At 45.6% G+C, this 17,387-nt stretch overlaps 1 protein-coding gene across 2 annotated transcripts in view; it reads right to left on the reverse strand.

Moving 5' to 3' along the window:
* Positions 1-17,387, reverse strand: part of TECPR1 (tectonin beta-propeller repeat containing 1) — a 69,941-nt gene that overhangs the window by 38,540 nt on the left and 14,014 nt on the right. For both annotated transcript variants that reach the window (XM_066576390.1, XM_066576389.1), the window contains exons 3-12: positions 15,697-15,879; positions 14,186-14,308; positions 13,411-13,536; positions 10,319-10,493; positions 8,571-8,671; positions 6,469-6,570; positions 5,428-5,573; positions 3,136-3,569; positions 1,684-1,829; positions 622-777 (exon numbers count right to left, since the gene is read on the reverse strand). In XM_066576390.1, the coding sequence (XP_066432487.1) occupies positions 622-777; positions 1,684-1,829; positions 3,136-3,569; positions 5,428-5,573; positions 6,469-6,570; positions 8,571-8,671; positions 10,319-10,493; positions 13,411-13,536; positions 14,186-14,308; positions 15,697-15,879 (1,692 nt within the window). The remainder of the gene's footprint in view (positions 1-621; positions 778-1,683; positions 1,830-3,135; positions 3,570-5,427; positions 5,574-6,468; positions 6,571-8,570; positions 8,672-10,318; positions 10,494-13,410; positions 13,537-14,185; positions 14,309-15,696; positions 15,880-17,387) is intronic.

Raw genomic sequence — 17,387 nt, forward strand, 5'->3', positions numbered from 1 at the left:
CATTTATGCAAGTCACTATGCAGCATAAATAAAATGGTATCTTTATTTTATGGGTCAGGACTAGAGATGAGCGAACGTACTCGTTACGAGTACTTACGCACCCGAGTACCGCCATTTTCGAGTACTTCAGTACTCGCGCGCAAATATTCGGGGGGGGGCGGGGGGAGGCGTGGCGGTGCGGGGGGTAGCAGCGGGGAACAGGGGGGAGCCCTCTCTCTCTCCCTCTCCCCCCCACTCCCCACTGCTACCCCCCGTGCCGCCACGGCGGCCCCCGAATTTTTTCGCCCGAGTACGGAAGTACTCGGAATTCGCGGTATTCGGGCGAAAAAGGGGCGTGGCCGAGCACGTTCGCTCATCTCTAGTCAGGACAATTACAGCAATATCACATACATATAGTTTTTTAACCTTACTACTTTTGCACAATACTAGCACTTAGCATAGAAAAAAAATGTCCCATTGGTCAGACCCCAACTGATCAGCAAGTTATTCCATATCCTGTGAATAGGGAAATAACTTACATTTGAAGATACTACACCTTGAAACCTTATATTACATATGAGCCATCACCTATGCTTACATCCTGCTACAGTACCGAAAACAAAACACATTGAAACCAAGTACCTTCTTCTCCTCATAGTGAGTGTAGTAAATAAAGAGGATGCTGTCTTTGGTTCCATCATTTGCTGTCACCTGCTCAAGGGCCACGCGGACATCAATCCATTTGTGAGGCTTCCAGTCTCTCCACCACTGTAAAGTGCCTGTTTTGACCCATACAGACTGAAAAAAGGTGAAAGTATTACTAGGAGTCAGAAACGTGAAAAGGAAGGATAAGGAGTCAGAATAGACAATGCAGGCTAAAGGGGATGACTTATCCTGCCAACCCTTTTCCATTCATCCAATTATTGCATATGGACGCCATGAGGGACTGAATGCGCCGCTAGAGTGGAGAGTCACTGAAAAGCATATAATAATGCTTATAACTTCACAATTTCTCATTTCACCAGACTTAGGCCTCACATCCACGGGAGGATCAGATTCCACATGAGGGAGCCCGCAGTGGAATCCGACCCTGCCCGTTGCCGAGGACACTGCGGTTACATGTCCCGGTCTTCTATTTCCAGGTCTGCAGATGCATGCAGTAGCGCTGGCTGGCACACATGCGCCGTGCTTTTATTTTATTTTAACTCATGCTTTCCAGCAGAATCCGCAGCCTGTCCGCAGTTCAACTGTGGATGGGCCGTGGATTGGATGTCTTCCATTGTCTTCAATGGAAGCCGGCCGTACGGGATCTGCACTGAAATAGATTATGCGATTTTTTTTTTCTGGACCCAAAATGTCCGTAAATCAAATCCGCATGCTTTATTTCATTTGCAGACGCCCATGTACCCCTATGGGCGGCTTGATTTGCGGATCTTCAGATCCGCCAGTGGACATTGGGCCTTAGACTAGGACTACTTGGAGACTGGCCCTGCTACATTGTAAGTTGCAAAGCTCCCACAATCACTTACATTAGAATGCAATGTACTAAGGTCATCGTGCAATCCTTGGCCTTGTGATATGTGTGGTGGTGTGTGGGCATAGCCTAAAAATTTCTATGTGTCATTTTTTAGATGAATGTGGCTCATTAAGGTACAGAAACATTGGGACCTCTGTCCTAAGGTCAAACATTGATAGACTAAGTACCTGATCTACGGCTGCTTCGTAGTGTCTGAAACTGTCCAGTTCTCTCTTTGTGCGTTCACTGAGCTGGTCAAATATCTGTTTTCTCCACAATGCTGTGTTTGCCGGGGTGATAGACAAGGACATGGACTGCATACTGACTGTCAAACCTGAAGCATATGCAAAACATTTGTTTACTGATGCGTTAATAGAACACAACAAGAAGACATGTAGTGCTCCTATAAAGGGCCCAATGATTAGGTAAGAAAGTTAGTTTGCCCTGTTATTGGAGATGGTGAAGTTGCCACCAGTCACCCAATGAATGAGCAAACACTCTTATTGGGTGATCACAACTTTCATGCACCCTCCCTCCCAAAAAAATGATTGAGTCATGTAAAAGGACCCCAAGTCTAGGGTCACACATGAATAATAGTAGAAGTGTGAACTTAGTGTTCCCCTATGAAGAAAAAAAGCTGTGTGTGCATCAATAGCAAAGATTGTTGGGAAAACATTGTATAAAGCCGGTATAACAGCGGTAATTGCCAGGCTGCACATGCAAGAACATAAGAGCGCTAGCTGCAGCCGCTAGTGCTAACGTCAAAGTGCCCTTTTATCTAGTCCCCCCAACAGAGTATAATTATATCAGTCCTCCCAGCTCCTTACGCGGCCCGCTCAGCCTCCCCCCGCTCCTTACGCGGCCCGCCCAGCCTCCCCCCGCTCCTTACGCGGCCCGCTCAGCCTCCCCCCGCTCAGCCTCCCCCCGCTCCTTACGCGGCCCGCTCAGCCTCCCCCCGCTCCTTACGCGGCCCGCTCAGCCTCCCCCCGCTCCTTACGCGGCCCGCTCAGCCTCCCCCCGCTCCTTACGCGGCCCGCTCAGCCTCCCCCCGCTCCTTACGCGGCCCGCTCAGCCTCCCCCCGCTCCTTACGCGGCCCGCTCAGCCTCCCCCCGCTCCTTACACAGCCCGCTCAGCCTCCCCCCGCTCCTTACACGGCCCGCTCAACCTCCCCCGCTCCTTACGCCGCCCGCTCAGCCTCCCCCGCTCCTTACGCCGCCCGCTCAGCCTCCCCCACTCCTTACGCCGCCCGCTCAGCCTCCCCCGCTCCTTACACCGCCCGCTCAGCCTCCCCCGCTCCTTACGCCGCCCGCTCAGCCTCCCCCGCTCCTTACGCCGCCCGCTCAGCCTCCCCCGCTCCTTACGCCGCCCGCTCAGCCTCCCCCGCTCCTTACGCCGCCCGCTCAGCCTCCCCCGCTCCTTACGCCGCCCGCTCAGCCTCCCCCGCTCCTTACGCCGCCCGCTCAGCCTCCCCCGCTCCTTACGTTGACATTCACCCTTTCCCGTCCCGAACTTGAAAAGATTTGTCACCACTTGCAAAATTTTAGGTGCATTAGCAACAGTTTTGGTTGCCATCTGGAGCCCTGTATTATGCATTCATCTCTAGATCATTAAGCTGAGAGGGACAACAAAAAGCCAATACCTCTTTGCTGAGTGAACCATTTAAGAGAGTTTTGAGAGTCTACAAGACAGCCTCCACCAGAAACCCATGTCCATAAGGGATATGCATCTTCTACAAAAGATTCCTCAGTTCCTTCAGGGAATGCCTCAAATACTGACAGGTTGGAAGTGTCCTCTATAGGTTGGAGTGCATTGATACGAGCTTCAACCAGATCAATGCTGCTCCACTGGGGAGCTCTGGTCATCTTGGAGTTTGTAGGCACTTCATCACAACTGGTACCAGCTTCTTCTTGGGAGCCCTGAGGAAGATCTGCACTCGGACTGATGATCTCCTTTACGTCCGATGGATTGGAACACAGATATTGCATTTGTGTTTGTTCAGCCTCTGAATCTACATCTGACTGGATGACCGAATCCGTTTGACCCCTTACTTCATCTCCAAAGAAGCAGCCAGCACTACAGGAAATAAAAACACAAATGCCCAGAGTACTCATCACTTATCTCACCATTTAATAACAAGAATAATCTCTTATTTATATAGCACTAACATATTCCATAAAAAAGTAGATATTACATACAATATTGCACTAATTAAAGGGCTTTTCCATGTAAAATACTATTTATGACGCATCCTCAATCTATGAGGAACTAGGGATGACACAAGAGGTAAAGTATTTGTTTTGTACAATGGTCCAGCCATCTATAAGAAAATAAGGTAGTATACATAAAGCCGCAGCCGCGGTTCCAGCCTGACTTACCGCAGCGGATTGGCCGTCCCGTGTGGACGAGATTTCTGAGAAATCTCGTCCACATGGCTGGCTAATCCCGAGATTAGTGGCCGCGGGCGGATTTGCCGCGGCCCTGTGTGAACCCAGCCTTAAGGTACATGCAAACGGGCAGATGTTTGCTGCAGAATACGGAGTGGGCGTCCATCTCCGGTCCTCATCAGATACCCTCCTTAGCATGCTATGGAAAAGTGATTTTTCATGCACAGAAGCAGAAACCAATTGCAGTTTCCGCTCATGGAGAGGAAAAAAAAAATTGCTGCATGCTCCATTTTCCTGCGGTGTTCGCACGGACGGCTTCTATTGAAGTCAACGGAAGCTGTCCAGACCGCGCATTCCGCGAGAAAAGCAGGAGTTTAGAAAAAAATAATAATCTGTACTGTGCATGTCCGATGGCTCGCCGTGTGGACCATCTGCGGTACAGATGAAGCGAGCTGAAAGCAGATACTCGCAGACACCACTGCTGCCAGGGCCAGAGTCTGCAAGCAGAATCTTACCCACCCGTGTGCATGCGGCCTTAGGGCTCCTGCACACTTGTGTTTTTCTTGCGCTTTTTTTCCCCACCGATTGTCAATGGGACTTTCTAATGTTAAAAACTAGTGATGAGCGAGCATTGCCCTTAGCGAGTACCTGCCCACCCGAGAGAAGAGGTTCGGCTGCCGGCGGCGTGGGAGAGCGGAGAGGAACGGAGGGAAGACCTCTCTCTCCCTCTCCACCCCCCCCCCCCCCTCCCCGCTCCCCCTGCTCACTGCTGCAACTCACCTGTCACCCCCGCCGGCAGCCGAACCTTTTCTCTCGAGCGGGCAGGTACTCGCTAAGGGCAATGCTCGCTCGAGCAATTGCCCTTAGCGAGTATGCTCGCTCATCGCTATTAAAAATGCACCGCAAGTTTGTGCTTTGCAATTTTTTTTGTGCGATGCGTTTTTAACATTAGAAAGCCCAATTGAAAAAAAAAATTTTTTTTTAAAAATCGGTGGAAAAAAAAAGCGATATGGCGTGAAAAAAACATGCAAGAAAAGCGCAAGTGTGCAGGAGCCCTAATCTATATCACAGACAAGAATAGGACATACACTATCCCTGCATATCAGACAGTACACAGATGAGTGTCTATGTGCTGTTGGATGTCAGCTGCATCCAAGATTCTCAGGCGCTACTCGCATATAGCTGCATTTGCTCTTTCCAAAGTAAGAAAAGAGGAGATTCTGGAGATATTTTTGAAGCGCAGGTAACATGAGCATGCAAGTGCTTTAACCCTTTCCAATCCACTGTCTGACGTCTGAAGACATTCTGATTGAAGGCTGTACAGCTCCGATGTCGGAAGACGTGCAGCAGGGTATTCTTACTGTATATTACAATTATTACACAGTGCTCTCTGCTACATTTTAGACGCTTCCTCTTGCATTTGTAAAAAAATAGTAGATTTCCCAGATTTTAGCAAAGAGCTCTCAAAACTTCACTGGTCGGACCACAAAAAGAAAAAAAACAAACACCTTAACAAACTGAGTGTTTACAATGAAGAGTGTAATCACCTGTTGATGCTTGAGACACTTCCAGAGTTTGATCTGTCACTTTCTCTGGAAACCAAAATGGCTTTCCACATTTTTCCACTGAGCTCACTTGGGGTGACGCCTTGTCGGAAATATACTGCTCTGTCTTCATATCCGATGCCCCAGATCTACATGAGATACAAAACAGATATAAAAATGGACAACTATGAAATAATTTAGTAATACCAACATGGCGCAATCATATTCAAATCCTGAAATACTCTGTACTTCCATAGGAGCTTCAGAGAGAATTAATAGCCAACATTGTCATACTACACCAAACAAAGTACCCCCTCTTACCGCATCATATGTATATTGCTATATTTTATTTATTTATTTATTTTTTTTGTGGCAACCCGGGGATCATTTACTCACATCAAGGTAGACACCAATGGGTTAAACTCCAAATTCTGATTTATTGTCACAATTCTCAGCAATATCAGCTTGTTTCATCACAGCTCCTCAGCAAATAAACTTAAATGTCCTTTTACTCCAAGGTTTTGATAAACAGCCAAACTGTGTTTCTCACCCACTCTCCAGAGCAGCTTCATACAGTTGTTTTCAGGACTCACTCGGCTTTCCCTCAGGACAGTTTCACTCCAACCTTCCTGAGGCACACGAACAGTCTCTCCAGCGTCCAGGTCTCCCCCTGGATCTGTCTTGGGCTCTCACAGCCCAGGTCCCTCTCACTGGACCTCTCTGGCTCACAACCCAGGGACCTGTCTCTGGCTTGCAGCCCACTTCACCCCTGACTGCAGCAGGAACAAACACCTTTATCCTCCTTACTGACCACACCTGTGGGTGTTTTCCCCTTGTCTCAGGCACCAGACTGCCTGTCTGTTGCCCCCTACAGGCCACTCTCTGCAGTGCACCCCCAATATAAATATAAATATATATATATATATATTACACACACACACACACGTTTCCCTCTCGGTCTTTTTGTCTTCACTTCTCACCACAGTATCTTCATTTTAACAACTTCATTTTATTATTGACTGTACACTTGGGTTAATATATTACCTGATCATTAAGTCCAACACTCAACATTGCCAGTTCTCCCACCATTTTAATCCAACTAGTACCACATGGGTTGTGCGAGTTTACTCCTCTTCTAAACCAAACCTGGTAAGAGACAATGCAAGACTGAAGACACAAGTAATATATACTACATGCATGTTGTAGAATATAAGAGGACCTGGCTCCTTAGTGCACAGTTACAAAATTACAGCTGCAGACAAGAGTGTAGCTCAGGCAATGCTAATCAACCCTCTGTTCGCATCTGTATAACGGTGTCCGTGCCGCATCCGTCACATGACAGACCCTAATGGCACCCAACAGACACTACTGATATATAATTGGGATCTGTTGGGTTCTGCCAAGAGGTCCGTTGTGCTGAAAAAAAAAAAAAAAAACCCTAGCACTACATATAGTGCTATTTTTTTCTGCCAAATATGATGGAATTAGATCTTTGAATTTACCACAAAAAAAAAAAAAAATTCCCTTGGAGTGGAGAAGAGCAATCATAGATGCCAGAACCTTGTTGAAAATTTGGGGAGCTGTGACAAACCCAAATGGGAGAGCCGTGACCTGGTAATGATCCGAGCAGATGGCAAAATGGAGGAATCGTTGGTCTGCTCAACATATGGGGACATGAAGATAAGCGTCCTTCATGTCTATGAAAGGAACTCCCCATGTTGTACAAATATTAGAATTGACCTCAACGATACCATTTGGAAGTGATAGCCCTAGGCAAAGCAGTTGAACCTCTTCAGGTCCAGAAGAGGTCTGAAAGTGCCATCCTTTTTGAGCAGGTTGGAGTAAAAGCCCTTGAAGCTTTCTGAGTGAGGAACAGGAACGATTACTCCTTGAGAAGACAGAGTGTATATCTAAAGCAGTGGCCTGTAACAAACACTGGTATTCTGAAAGTGGAGAATGAGCTGAAAATTCTATGGCATAGCCTGAAGAGTGGACCTCCTGAACCAAGGTGTCGGAGTTGTGAGCGAGCCAGGTCTCCTTGAACAGGGACTGTTGTCTCTCCATCCTGGATGGATTGGGTGGGGGCCGCCCTTCATGCAGAAGCAGACTTGGACAATTAAGGTCGGAGGGCACCAGGGAGGTTGTGGTTTAAAAGAGGGCTTTCAATTTTGGTTCTGTGAGGATTTCTTATCATCTAAGGACCTGGGTCTGGAGCAACGAAAGGAATGAAAATGGAGGCCATTTATTCTGTACGGATCTTGCATGGTTGGCGTTATGCTGTGGTAGATGCAAACTCTTAACTTCAGTGGCCTCAAAAATAATCTTATCGAGTCTAGCACCAAAATGACGAAAGCTGAGAAAGGGAAGGCGAGTTAAGACCACTTAGAGGCGGCATCTAAAGCCCAAGGTGTGGGTATGTGTCGCAAGGTTACTGAAGCAGCTGATGTGCAAGCCATGAGTCTGGCCGTATCTAAAGAGGCTCTGCAGAGAAACTTCTCCGCCTGGCCATTCTGCTGGGCAATGTCGGCTAGTTTGTCCTGAGGAGAGCCAGGAAGAATGCCAAAACGTAGTTGCTTAGCCCATTCTGTAGTGGCCCTACTGACCCTGGTAGAGGCAAACAAGGGCGAGTGCCGAACCCACAGCCTCAAAAGGAAGCCTTGGCGAAGGATTCTAACTTTTTGTCCCATACATCCTTAAAGAATGAAGCACCAGACTCAGCATTTCAGAACACCACACAGATAAGGAGCATTGTGGTTTGGGCGGCATGAACCTGGTGACAGATTCCTATTAAATAAATCAATATGGACAAAATGTCATATTTTTTATGTTGCTGTGTTGTATCTTGACCTGGGATCATGATTAAGAAGATTTGTCAAACCCTGGGTAGGAATTCCACCTGCACAAAAATAGCCACCCATAGTAACATTCCTTTTAGACCCCATGTATAAAATAATCTGTGGCATAGGATATTTTGATCTTCTTGTATGTATTTTAACAATTCCATGTGCCATGAAGCCTGTATTTGCAAAGGTTTCACATAACTCTCTTATACAACAGATCATACACTAAATGTGGCCCCTTTAATATGCAATCAGTGAACACTGACATGATGTAAAATGCATATTATAATCACTGTATGGACTTACTTTTCGTTCCTTAGTCACAGCCCAAACCACATGAACACCCACTGACACATGCATGATCCCATCTCCGGGTGTGGGGGCTTCTATAATTTCCCAGGAAGTGCCTGCCATGAGAAGGATGTTGTCACTCAAACACAGACTTTCACAAAAACTCATGCATCAACCACAAGCAGAAAAAAAAAAATTATTTCCCCAGCTCTGGTAAGCAAAGAGGAGTCAGACTCACGCTGGAAATAGCTTTATATGTTTTTAGTATTACATAAAGAATTTTTGCTTTGTACGCACAAGCCAGCACAGAAGTACCCTGTTTCCCTGAAAATAAGACATAGCATGATTTTCCAGAATTTTTGAGGATGCAAAATGATTTTTCAGGCTTTTTGAGGATGCTTGAAATATAAGCCCTACTCCAAAATTAAGCCCTGCTAACAGTTAATTAAAAAAGTCAATTTAAATAGTGTCCAGGCAGCTATACATGTAAAAAAGTTAAACCTTTTTGAACAAAAATTAATATAAGACACTGTCTTATTTTCAGGGGAAACCCGGTATAGAGGACAGCAAAGCAAGGAGTATCATAGGAGATGGTAACTAAATGTCTTAGGTGTATAGTCTGCAGAAATCATTCAGACTGGGGTTACAGTAAAGTACATTTAGCCCAAGAGTTTCCCAGAAAAATACGATTGACCTTTCCTGAGGATACGTCATCATCGATAGGTAATCAGCTGAGGTCCACCGCTTGGGACCCGGCAAATCAACCGATCGGGCGCCCGCTGTCAGCGCTGCTACACACAGGGGTACGGAGCGGACGTTGCTTCTCCGACTCCTATGTAGTGGCTGGCGCTTGTAATGAGCTTCACCTGTGTTAGCTGTGGAATGGCAGCAATTTTTGGCAAACCCGCATGAGGTTTTTGCTGCACAGTTCTTGAATGTGTGGCACAAACCGCAGCACAATCCAACTAACTGACTATATCCTGAGGCCAATTTCACACGGGTGAGTGAGATATCGGGTGGTGTAACTCGATATCGCGCGATTTTCCCCACGGATGTGAGGCATTTTTTTTTGTCAAAAACTCCTTGCATCACTTTAGGAAAATAGAGTGTTTCCCATTGCTTTCAATGAGAAAACTCCCATCGCTCTCGTATGCCACGACGGCCACATTGAAGAAAAAAAAAGTGATGTGATGCAATGGAATGCCCAAAGATAGGACATGCCGCTATTTTTTACTGCGATGCGGTAAAAAGAAAAAAAAAATCCTTCATGTGTATGACCCCATTCAAAAGTACGAGGCTCATATTCATGCGTCTCAACGCACAAATCTCGCACGATTTTCTAGATCACCTAGAAAGCAGGCTTATGGAAAAGTATTTCCTAGGAAGACAACCCAAAAATAGGGTTAGCCCTAATATAGTTTACCCTAAACGATTATATATACACTACTATTAATATTTATTGTAATGAAATGACAGTACCCAGAAATCTTAGAAAACCAGTTTAAAGGTAAGTTAGAATGAGAAGAAATGATTTCTGGCAAGACAATCCTCCATAGAACACTAATCCAAGTAGCATCAGTTCCTAGTCCGGTGTGGATGGAGGTGGTTTCACACATCTACCCTTTACATTAGAGTAATGGCAGTAGGCAAGAAAGTGTTCATTTAGCAATGAAAGCACATGTGCAGCGCCTTATAACCAGCCCCTATACATCAGAGGCGGAGGAACAGGTAGTACACTAGCGCAATGGTATGGGGAGATTTACCTTTAAGGTTATTCCTGCTGATACCTTTCCTTACAATGGCCTGCCCTTCCCATAGAGCGGCCCATAAGAGGTCATCGGGACCGCAGCTTATCTGTATGACCTCACTAGGCGTTTCGATTTCTGACCAAGATGATCCTTCGGGATTGTCATGGCGGACGTCCTCTCTGTACCAAACCTATGGGGGAAATAAATAAAGCATATCACAGGGACATCTAAGGCGTTCAAAGAATGTTCTGAGAGAATCAAATAAACGTCAGGGGGTGCAGTAAGAATTTTTTTTTTCTCCAGTTGAAATATTAGGGTAGATTTAGTAAACCTGTCTGTTCTAAACTTGTACTGTTTAACTAATAGACAGTCTTAAAATAACTTTTTAACTCTTATCTTTCCATCAATAGGGTTGTTCGAGGGCTCAAGTACAGACGAGATTGTCACCACTTTTTATTTACGTTTTTTTTTTTTGAAGACAGGGTGAGCAAAAAAATTCTGGCGTGCATTTTTCATTTCAGCTGATGTTCACCATGAAGGATAAATAATGTGTCATTTTGATAGACTGGAATTATTGTATAATTTAGTCACCCTCAGGTTTTCTTTTTCAAAAGAGTTTATATTTCTAAAAGTAGTACAGCAAAAGAAAAAAACTAAATACATTGGGTATCGTAATCGTTATGACCCGCGGAATAACCTGATGTCATTTCTGTTGCAGTGAATATACCGTAAAAACAATAATTCCGCAAAGATGGCATTTTTTCCCTATTTCACTCCAGTTAGAAATCTTTAAAAGTGCGCATAATACTATATGGAACGTTAGACAGGATCATTGAAAGATACAACCCAGCTATCTGAGGGCTCTTTCATTTGTGAAGGATAGGTTGATGGAAAAATAAAGAAGTTATGATTTTTTGAAAGTGAAGAAGAGAAACCGTTAAAAAAAAAAAAAAAAAGGGGGGGGGGGGGGCATGACCTTAACAGGTTAAATGACAAAATCCCTTTAAGGCACTGTAATTAGCATACTGCAGGCAGTGGCAGACATTGGCATGATTATTTGTCAGTTAAAAGAAGCTGCACTTGATAGACGAAAATGGCGAGAATTGATCCATAGAGTGACCGAGTCGGCAACGAATGAATGGTTAATCATCATCATCAATTAAACTGCAACATAGAAATACATTGTCCTGGAGATAGGATACATGAGGGTCGCACGAAGAAACTTGGCCTTCCTGCTCATGAAAAACAGTTTAAATTCCACTTTTTAAAAGGCATTTGGATTAGGACTGCTGTAACGGGAAACAAGGCAATTACTTCTTTAAGAGGACTGTGATACACGAGCTCCAATGAGTCTCCCTGTCAGAAATTTGGGGTTAGAACTAGAGATGAGCGAGTATACTCGCTAAAGGCAATTGCTGGAGCGAGCATTGCCTTTAGCAAGTACCTGCCCGCTCGAGATGAAAGGTTCGGGTGCCGGCGCGGGGGAGAGGTGAGTAGCGGCAGTCAGCAGGAGGGAGCGGGAGGGGGAGAGAGAGAGCTCCCCTCCGTTCCGCCCTCCCCCGCAGCTCCCTGCCCACCGCCGGCAGCCGAACATTTCATCTCGAGTGGGCAGGTACTCGCTAAAGGCAATGCTCGCTCGAGCAATTGCCTTTACTGAGTATACTCGCTTATCTCTAGTTAGAACATGGATAGATAGAGATATATATTATATAGATTTATTTATTTATTTATTTTTAATTTATAAATTTGTGGGGTGTAAAGAGGAAAAAAGGGGAATGGGGGGGGGGGGGTGTAGCAGCACACCAAAATTGTCACAACATCAAAATTGCACTTGCATAGTCAATGTATAGTGTAACAAAAAGTGAGACAGGGGGTAGGTATGGGACAAAGGGGGGATAGGCAACTCTGTTGATCTGTTCTCAGACTGAGGCTTCTTTCACACGAGCGCATATTGGCCTGCATTTTCACGGCTGGCCTATATGCGCTTCCATCTTGGGCGTAGAAGTTCGTGAACGGGCGCACAAATCTAATGTTTGTGCGCCGTTCACACGGCATGGGGCCTGGTGCATATGCACCGAGCTCACCATGCTGTTGCCCATTTTCCCTCCCTATCGCAGGCTCACCTCTCGTCTCCTCCCTGCACGTTCTTTGCCCACCCCGCCTCCTCCCATTGATGGCTATGGACAAGGGGCGAGGAGAGCCCATAGGAGCCCCTGCAGTGGCAGACGTATTTCAGCCCAAAAGATAGTTCCAGGACTATTTTTTGGGGTCCGACGTAAAAGCACCCCGGCGCTATATTGTCCTTGCTGGACGCTTTTACGTCTCAGTAATACGCCCATGTGATCTGATGCATTGTAATCCAATCACAGCGTATATCAGCCGTCCGTGAAAACACCGGCCAATATGCACTTGTGTGAAAGAAGCCTTATACAAATATTGTGTTGTAATAAAGAGGTATGTACTTTGGCTTATAGGTGTGGTTGTGGAACGAAAATTGTTTATTTCTATAGGAAATCCATTTGGACCATATTTTAAGATATTTCTCCACCTTTCCTGCTTGGAGTAATGTCATTTTTTCAAAGCTGCTAAGTATGCTGATCTCAATAACATGGATTTGTTATATCTGTAGAAGCCCATTTTCTTCGTCTGTAATTGGAGTCAGGGGACGGAGCGCGCCGGTGGTGGAGGGTGTGTTGGTGGTTTGGTGCGAGTGTAAGGTTTCTTGCCTGTTTGCAAGGAGATGTACTACAATTTATGTTGGTTTTACTTTAACCCTTTCCAATCCAATTTTTATCCTGGTTTTCCTAGGGGGCTTACTCTTTTTCTGCCGTTATACAATGGCGCTATCTGCTGGCTAAAGCAAGTACTGCATGAGGTGACATGTTGGATAGACTCTGACAGCAGAGAGGCTGGCAATATACAGTAAGAGAACCCCGACAGACGTCTTCCAACATCGGAGCTGTACAGCCTTAAATCATAATGTCTTTAGAGGTCAGACAGTGGATTGGAAAGGGTTAAAAGCATCAATAAGCCTTTTAATAAGTGATCTTCCCATCTTGCTTCAGAATCTGCAATAAAATACCTAAGTGTATAAACTACGCTCATACCTTTCCCTGCAAGGAAACGGTCCAAATAGAAAGACGTCCCACGGGCTCATCTGTGATCTCCCATCCTCCAACGGAGATGTCATTAAAGGGATCTGGTAATTGGTCTTTCTCAATGTGGGAAGGAATCTAAAACGTGAAGAAAAGAAAATTCTGATAACACATACCAGGATAAGGTACAATTTAAAAAAAAAAAAAAAAAAACGACAAACATAACCAGGGGTCTGCTTTATGAATCACATGTGCATTTTTTCTGGTCACTGTAACAATTTGGCTGAAAACTGCATTGCATAATGAAAGGGTTGTTCAGGTTTTAACTAGTGATGACCCACCTTAGAAATAGTCCATCAATACAAGATTGGCAGGGTTTCTATGCTCATGACTTCCGTTCGTCGAGCGGATTTCGTCTGAAAGCAGACAGCTCTATTCTCTCCACAGTGGCCCAGTTTGGTATTACAAGCAAATTTTCCATTCACCTCAATGGGAACTTTGCCTTAACCCCTTAAGTACTAAGCGCTGTAAATTTACGGCGTTTGATCTTGGGCTTTAATCCCAGCTGATAGCAAAATCTCTCTCTCACTCTTCCACCCCCCCCCCCCACCCGCTCCTCCCTGCTCACTCCACCAACTCACCACTCTTCCCCCGCCGGCACCTGAATCTTTTGGGACGAGCGGACAGGTACTCGCATAAGGCACTACTCGCTCGAGTAGTTTGCCTTAGTGAGTACACTTGCTCATCTTGGTCACAATTTGACCTCCTCATGCTGAAGAAAACGTACCTTTGCCCAGCTGTTCCTAGACTTGTATCTTCTGTATCGGATCCATCTCCTGCGTCGCACACAAGAATTCCACTTCTTATCCTTTGTGTATGTTGCAGGGAAATCTATAGCATACGTCCAACCCTGCAATCATAAAGTACATAAAGAAAGGCATGATGAAATGTGAAATGGGAAGAAATCGTCCAACTTTTTACATTTATCAACTAAGTAGAGTATGCTGTAAGCTCGGAGACAAGGCAAGAACCTTAAATTTGGAGGAAGGTTTAAAATGTGATTGCAAATGACTGGAGAATGTTCTTTATAGTCCTCTGAAGACTGGATGACATTACAAGATGCGCCGTGTCAACAGAAGACTTTTTAATGATGAACTAGACCAGCAGACCTACAAGATGTTCTTAGACCTTACAAAAGGATCGGTTTGGACTTGCAGAAATAAAGCTGGCCATACTCCTTAGAAAGTCTTCACCCAAGTGCTCATTTGGCGGACCCCCTATACACAAGCCCGCTTGCCTGGCCTGAATATGCATGTGTTGTTAATGGGGAGAAGGGAAACAGCTGCTGCCAGACTTCTCTGGCGGCAACTTATCCTACATTAGAACAAAGCAATGGGTATGTGGTATCTAACAAGCCTGACACCCCAATACCCATTAGAACAGGGGTTGGAAACCCAATAATCATGATCAACAGGCTGATCGCATATGGGTGTTGGGTAGATCGTGGGTGGGACAATCAGGACAGCAAAATAAAGCTTATTCTGCAGTACTAACTGAATACAGTCCACTATACACAGTCACCACTGAGTATATGAGAAGGGAGCAGGATCCCCCAGTTAATGGATTCTATTCAACATTGTAGAGCCGAGTGATGTGTATGAGGGCAGGATGGTGGGCAAAGAAAGTCAGGAGAAAGGGTGATGTGAAGCAGAAGAGTGGATCAGGGAAGGACCATGCAATGTCTATTTGACCCCTTAAGGCCCAGTGTTTCAGTTCTATAGTACCAGACATTTTTAGCCACAGTTGGTGGTTTAATGGCACTATTTTCTTGCCGCGCTTTTCATTTTTTCATGACATATAGCACTATTTTTTAATACCCCTTTTCATAGTTCTGGATTTTTAAACTTAGTGCATTTATACGCAAATAAAGTACAGGAATGGGTTCCCCATTTTGGATATATAATTTGTATAATCTCTAATTACAGGGCAGATATGGAGACGGTTTAGGTTCATGCTGGTGGTGGACTGCTTTTATTTTTTTATCTGGCCATGCTGGGGAAGGAGCTCGCCAGTAATCATGTGATCGCCATGTCCCATAGAGGAAATGGCACTGCCCCTTACATCGCACTCACTGAGCGCTATGTAGCCTGCGAAAGAGAAGGCAGAAGCTGTTCTAGACATCTGCTGTCCAGGTCCTCGGCTGGGTCTGACAGCCAAACACCCAACCTGTTCCTGCTAGAGTGCAGGAGCAGAAGCTTCAATCCTGCACCATTTCTTCACGATTGTCCGGGAACTTACCCCTTTTTCTGTGGGTTCTCCTCCTATGTTTTCATCCACATACCAGTCTGCCTCCCATTCCCAGTGTGAGGAGGGTAGATTAAAACAGTCTAGAGGCTGGTGTTTCAAACCAGTGACATCGCTCCACTGCCAGCGGTCACTGGGTAGAAGCCTCTCACAAAATCCATCCACTGGATTCCAACGCTGAAAACACAAGACACAAAAAGAGGCTGCATTTAATGAGTTAATCCAATAGGTGAAAGCAATATACAGCTGCAGGGTGGTAATCCCATCGTGTAAGGGACACCACTGTGTTACTACAGCCTGATCATGGAGGACTAAGTAGCCTCGAAAGCTTGCAGATGCCGTACAATTTTTCAGGTTAGCCACTAAAGTTATCACCTTTATAATACTTTGTCTTTTTGATACAAGTGAATTAAACATCACACACATCTGGAAAGTCTGAAGACCCTTTCACTTTTTTTTTTTAACAATTTTGATTGAAAATTTTCCATTTTACAAAGGAATATAGCATTGAGATGATGTATGAAGGATGACAGGCTGGGTTAGTGGTAGTAGTAGAATTCTAATCCATTATAGCCAGATTCTTCGCCTTTCATTGTTGTTTTTGTCATAGAAAATTCAAAAACCTCAGTGGCCTGGCCAGGGCCTACTTGCAGAAGGGGAAAAGGAGGGAGGTGCGCAGGTATTGGGGTTGGGTAGGAAGGGGGGAGGGGGGGGGGGCTTCTTCTCTCATGGGGCAGCAACCGAAGGGGGTGGGGGGAGGAATCACCAAAAGTTATTTTTCGGGCTTTGTATTTATAGTGCAGTTGGGGTTCCAGCCTCTGCTGTAAAGAGGGTGTAATCTATCCATGGGGTCCCAATACTTAGAAATCTGTCGTACCGATCCTCTGATATCGATGGTAATTTCTCATTAGTCAGATATCAATTCATTCGGCATTAAACCTCGGAGAAATCCAGAAGATCGAGCGACAGTGTGTTTTGTGGCCAGGAAGAAGAATGAATGAGCTTTCTAGAGTTTGGAGATATATTTGTAATCCGTTGTTCAGTAGGGCTTCACATGGGTTTTACGCAGGTTATGATTAGTTACTCTATATATGAGGAAGTATACCCTAATACAGAGTCTTTTGCTGTGCGACGTGCCCACACGGTGGAACTTTAGGCTCCACATGTTGGCCAGGCTCTATGAGCAGCGTAGAGCTATAGTGCAATACCAACTCCAACATGGGCGGCGCAGTGGGAGTCAGCCTCCTCAATTCTTTACAGAAGAGTGGGCCTGGTTGGCAGACATCTGCCAGGTCCTTCGAAACTTTGAGGAGTCTACCCAGATGGTGAGCGGCGATGCTGCAATCATTAGCGTCACCATTCCTCTGCTATGCCTCTTGAGAAGTTCCCTGCAAAGCATAAAGGCAGACGCTTTGCGCTCGGAAACAGAGCCGGGGGAAGACAGTATGTCGCTGGATAGTCAGAGCACCCTCCTGTCTATATCTCAGCGCGTTGAGGAGGAGGAGGAGCATGAGGAGGATGAGGAGGAGGGGGAAGAGACAGCTTGGCCCAATGCTGAGGGTACCCATGCTGCTTGCCTGTCATCCTTTCAGCGTGTATGGCCTGAGGAGGAGGATCCTGAAAGTGATCTTCCTAGTGAGGACAGCCATGTGTTGCGTACAGGTACCCTGGCACACATGGCTGAC

The sequence above is a fragment of the Eleutherodactylus coqui genome, chromosome 8 (genome assembly GCF_035609145.1).
Source record: "Eleutherodactylus coqui strain aEleCoq1 chromosome 8, aEleCoq1.hap1, whole genome shotgun sequence".
NCBI lineage: Eukaryota > Metazoa > Chordata > Amphibia > Anura > Eleutherodactylidae > Eleutherodactylus > Eleutherodactylus coqui.